Below are 5,370 nucleotides of genomic sequence, written 5' to 3' on the forward strand. Positions count from 1 at the left end.
GTGTACAAAGAGTACTCTCCCATATTGGGATACAAGACTGGAGTACATACACCTACACAAACACACCTACACAAATCCTCTCAGTTGCAGGGAACACACAACTGTGCTACTCAGCTGACATTTTCAGGTTGAAGATTGTTGTCAAGGTTCCTTAATTTCTTAAAGTTTAGGATTTAGCTGGAACAGAAGAGTCCAATTCTGGTTCTTTTTTTGAATAGAAAATTGCATTTTAACAGCTAACAAGCAGGAGATGCAACATGTCTTTATTTGGACTGAATTTTGTTGTTCTGGCTTCGTTCTACTTCTTTGCTGTTGACAGCAGGCCGACAGGTAAGAGCAGTTGTTTGAAATATGCAAACATTTCTTTATCTTGCATTGCAGTCTTCATTAGACTGCGTAGTTTCTTTTTAGTGATGGAAAACCTGAGATGCATTCCTCGTTGTCTGTAATCTGCAGATTCTTTTTTTTTGAATGCAACAGGAAATCATTTCTACACATTCATAAAAATTCCTACATCTGTGTCTTAACATAAAGTGTTATTTGTTACATATTTTCAATGGCTTTTGATTTATTTCAATGTTTTTGTATTTTTATCTTAATATTTTAGTGTTCTATCTTTATTTTAGTCTAAAATCTTGCAAGCAGTTATCCTGTTTTGTCTTGTTTTTCTGGCATTTTATATCTATTCTTATGTTGTTCTACAAATTGATTCTTTATCCAATCTTGCTTTTTGCACATATATACAAACTAACTTGATTTATTTAGATTTGGTATCACATAAGAGCAAGACAAGCACATAAAGAAGTGGGAAAACACTTTTCCCATTATTAACTTTAATGGAGATTTATTGAGGTTTAAAAATAAGACAAAGAATAATATTGGATCTTTTAAAACATTGTGGTTCATTTGTATGCTTCCGTCTATATTATCAGCTGTGAAGGAAGGAACATTTCATAGTCACAACCACTTGCCATAAAACCACACCAGGCTACTGGACTGTTCAGGTCAGCCTGATTGCAACACATTCTGGTTGTTGAAGGACTGTCTTCATTCAGCAATAGGGATAAGCAGAGCTCTTTTTCTTATAACTGCACATTTCCACCACACAGCCCACGATTCCTCTCTCATTTTCAAATGAGTCGTCTTCTTTCATGATTGTGAAACTGCTTACAAAGTCAGCCCAGGTCACTTCACCTGTATACGGTCAGGACCATACAATACTATGTGGTAGATAGAAACCCAGCAAATCCAAATGATTCCTTTTCAGGTGGCAGTGGGCTGAACCAGGCTCAGGGAGAGTTTCCAACTTAATCCTGTTTTAATAATGGATAATGGAAAGAACATGTTTTTAGTAAAAAGTAAAACTGATGGACCAAAGGAAAAAACAAGATGCTTTTAATGCCTAGCTATTTTAAATTTTAAATATCAAAATATATTTCAATCTTGCTTTTTATAGTCTCAAACTGAGCTGATTTTATACAACTCATATTCTTGCAGATATATAAATGGGATTCAAGCTAACGAGTTTTGTTGTATATAATGCCATTGATCCTAACATCTGCAGCAGAACATTTCTCTTGGTTGGTCCAGTTGCCCTCGACTGAAGCTCTTAGGATGATTGAGGATTTAAAGAGACATTATGTCGATGAGGAGTTAAACACTTCTTCTATCGACTCATTAGTCCACCTTAATGAGCTTCCTTTACTTCTTTTTCCCCTCATCTGTGTTGCTGTCAGCTGTTCACCTGCGTAACATGGACAGCTTCATCCGAGCCGTGCAGCAGGTTGAAGACTCCAACCCTGGTGTGTGTCCGCTGGCTCTGGTTCGGGCCCTGCGGAGGACCGCCGGCCATGATGATATGATGACCGTCCATTTCCTGGGTGCTTCAAATAATCTCACTGACACTGATGGTCTAGAGACGGCCATTCTTAATGTCTCGTCCTTCAGCTTTTTTGACAAGGCCATCCACCACATTGTGACAGACTACGGAGAAGAACGAGGGGTGGTTCTCGCTCCAGATGGTACGACGGTAGCTCTCGCACCCTTATTGCTCGGAATTGAATCGGGGCTGAAAGCCAAGATGGAGGGGACGACAGCTGTTGGGATCTTTCCGCTCACTCTAGGCAGGACTCTGGGCCTGTCATTCCTCAGCCTCCAGGACTTCCCAGCATCCCTCCGCCTGGGGCCAAACGGGTGCTGGGACAGCGTGGAGCGCCCTAAGGTGTTCAAGCTGTCTCGGCCACCCACTCTAGCCACAGATGCCATGATCAATGGGGGTATGGATGGAGCTATACTGGGCACAGACCTCAGCAATCTGTCTGCATCTGAACAGCCACCGGCCCTTAGTAAGATTTTGAAGGGCTACTATAGTTTTGTTCTAAGTGAAGAGCGGGGCCTTGATGCAGTGACCAGCCATGTTAGCCCGAGGCGAAGGGAGCTCTCTAGATCCATTCTGGAGACGGCTAATCTTCACAGCCAGCTGATGGACACACTGACATTGGTCTGGAAGCTGGAGAAGACAGAATGGATTGCTCTGGACACTGGAGTGAGCAAGGCAGTTAAGGATGGACTGAAGACATTTGTGCACAAGTACTGGGGTGAGCAAATAATGACTATTTTCAACAGTCTTGAGATTCACAAACCATCAATCAGACAACATTCTTTTCTGAAATAAAATATTTTGCAATAACAAATTCCACAAACAAGTAAGTGGCAACAACCACAGCTTGCAACTGAAGCCAATGCAGAAGTACCGTAGCATGTAGTACCACTGATGGCCAGTAGGGGCTAGCTCAGAAAAATCTGTGACTCCAATAAACCTCCTTTCAAAAAGTGTCAACTTCTCCTAAGAAATACTAAGTCAATGCTTTTTTTTTTTTTTTCATACTTGTCATTTGGATGTGATTAGTTAAAGTCACTCTCCCGATCAGTGTGCTGATGGTGTTCTCTTCTCCCCAATTCCATAATTAGGTAGAAACAAGGCTTCAAAGAAAAATATTTTGGGAAAGAGCCAGATCCAGATATTTTGTCTCGTGGGTAGAAACAGTTGTAAAGATATTTGAACAATGTCTCTGGCTGGTTACTTAAATACAGCTGATCAATAAGCCAATATCAACTGATGTATCATTGTTGCAAGTTCATGGCTCCAGAATCTCGTCCTGATGATTCGGTGTGACAACACAAACTCTGTTGTGATTTTAGTATCCTAACTCTTATCTTCTCTACCTCCTTTACACAGACTGCCCTCAAATCATCCCTCGCTGTCAGTGGGGGGCAAAACCCCCTCAGGATACACCCATCCCGCTGTCCCTTCCCCTTCGGTTTCTCTACGTTCATCACACCTATGAACCATCCTCGCCCTGTTTATCCTTCACAAACTGCTCTCGGGACATGAGGTCCATGCAGCGTTTCCACCAGGAGGACCGCGGCTGGAATGACATAGGATACAGGTAAGCAGTATTTAATTTTTTTGCACAAGTATTTGTTAAGTTTACCTCAAACCAGCTGCTGTACACTGCATTCACTGATCATGTGCTGTGATCCGTTTGCACCTTCAGCTTTGTGGTCGGCTCTGACGGCTACGTATATGAAGGCAGGGGTTGGAACCTGCTTGGCACGCACACCAGAGGCCACAATGCCATCGGTTATGGCGTGTCGATCATCGGTAACTACAGCTCCACCCTGCCGTCTCGCCACGCCATGGACCTGCTGCGCCATCGCCTGGTCCAGTGTGCTGTAGATGGAGGAGGGCTGGCTGCCAACTTCACCATCCACGGCCACAGACAGGTGGTGAACTACACCGTCTGCCCTGGAGACGCCTTCTTCTCAGAAATCAGAAACTGGGAACATTTCAGGGATTGACAGGGTCACCCACAGCCAGGTTGACAGTCGTAAACATCATTAATAGTTCTTCAGGGTATGATAGCTATTTATTTTTGAATAATTTTAAAATATATTTTCGGTATGTTTTGCTATGAAATGGCTCTTGGGTAATTCTCCAGACTCTGGATCAGGTTATCATGGTAACACTGGAGACTCAGTTCAGATCCACGTGTTCCAGTGCAGGATTAAATTAATTCAATGATGCCTCTCTCTGGTCATCCCCTCACATGTGAATGTAAATACAAATACAATTCTCCTGTAGGAGTAAGACAAACTTTGTTCTCAGGCTCAAGTCAGCGAAACAGAGATAATTAACATTCGTCTTATTACACAATCTTTATTTTTCCTCTTTTACATGAAGCCAAATCTCCACAAACAGAATAAAAACCCAATCTTACAATCTGTAATAAATGCGATTGTTTCTTAAACTTGTCCTGTTTATTTTTATCAAGTCTTCTACCACCAAGACTCATTGCCAGACACACGATATACACCTGAAACAAACAGATGATTTTTTATTATTCAAATCACACTCTGTGATGACTGCTTTACCACTGCATTAACTTTCCAGAGAAAGAATGGATCTTCAAATGATTTATATTCTACGTTCACAGAGGTTTAACTTGACTACAGTCAGTGACTTTTCCTCAACAGTGTCAGCAGTAGTTTGAGTTTATCCACACAATACTAACAAAAGAGCTGTCTTATATATATTCTAAGCACACAACATTTTACATTTATGTCAAACAATTCTGCTTCTTACTTACTGAAGGTAAAAAAAAAAAACATTTCAGAGGCTCTTGCTGTTAACTGTTTGGAGAGTCGCACTGAGATGTTGCTGTTCTTAGTGAGAACAAAGAGACAACATTAACACAAAACTGTGCGTGCCCTGGGTTTATGTGTGTGCGGGATGGCTATGAAAGCTTGAATACTTACAGAGTGTGTTGTGTCCACTCACAAATGTGAAAAAAAGAGCGAGGTTTCAGTCAAAGTACACTGACTTAATACAAGACTAAGTAAATAAAACCCTTAAAACTACAGACACAATAATGTAAATAGCACCCAAAAGTCACTCAAGGTGCACATGTCCAAATCATCTGGCAACGAAGGTAAATTCTTTCAAAATGGCTTTTTATACTCAAAAACACTGACATATGCAAACAAGGGCTGCATCTGATGTTCTACTCATCAATAATGAATGTGCATTACCTTTAAGAGTTATTTGACAGAAGAGGAAAACGCTATATAAGAACTTAGCGGATGCCTTCAGCAGTCTTTGCTGTTGAGCCAGGGAGTCCAGGTATAAAGCCACTTTAACACTGGTTTTAATGGGAGAAGGCGGACTGCGTCACAAACAGCCTCTTGCTCTGGTGAAATAAAGAGCTTGGTAGATAAACAGCAGAATTTGATTGCACATCACAGCACAAGGCAGACATAGAAAGTAGATCAGTTATAATATTGGAGGTCATCAGTCCAGATCTTTATTGA

General features: G+C 41.2%; 1 protein-coding gene across 1 annotated transcript; it reads left to right on the forward strand.

Annotated features, from left to right (window-relative positions):
- The first annotated feature begins 257 nt into the window (after positions 1–257).
- Positions 258–4,254, forward strand: pglyrp2 (peptidoglycan recognition protein 2). The gene is made up of 4 exons (XM_008291578.1): positions 258–330; positions 1,737–2,597; positions 3,239–3,449; positions 3,558–4,254. The coding sequence occupies exons 1-4, from the start codon at positions 258–260 to the stop codon at positions 3,859–3,861; spliced, it is 1,449 nt and encodes a 482-aa protein (XP_008289800.1). The 3' UTR covers positions 3,862–4,254.
- The last annotated feature ends 1,116 nt before the right edge of the window (positions 4,255–5,370 follow it).

The sequence above is a fragment of the Stegastes partitus genome, unplaced genomic scaffold (assembly GCF_000690725.1).
Source record: "Stegastes partitus isolate 25-593 unplaced genomic scaffold, Stegastes_partitus-1.0.2 Scaffold750, whole genome shotgun sequence".
Lineage (NCBI taxonomy): Eukaryota > Metazoa > Chordata > Actinopteri > Pomacentridae > Stegastes > Stegastes partitus.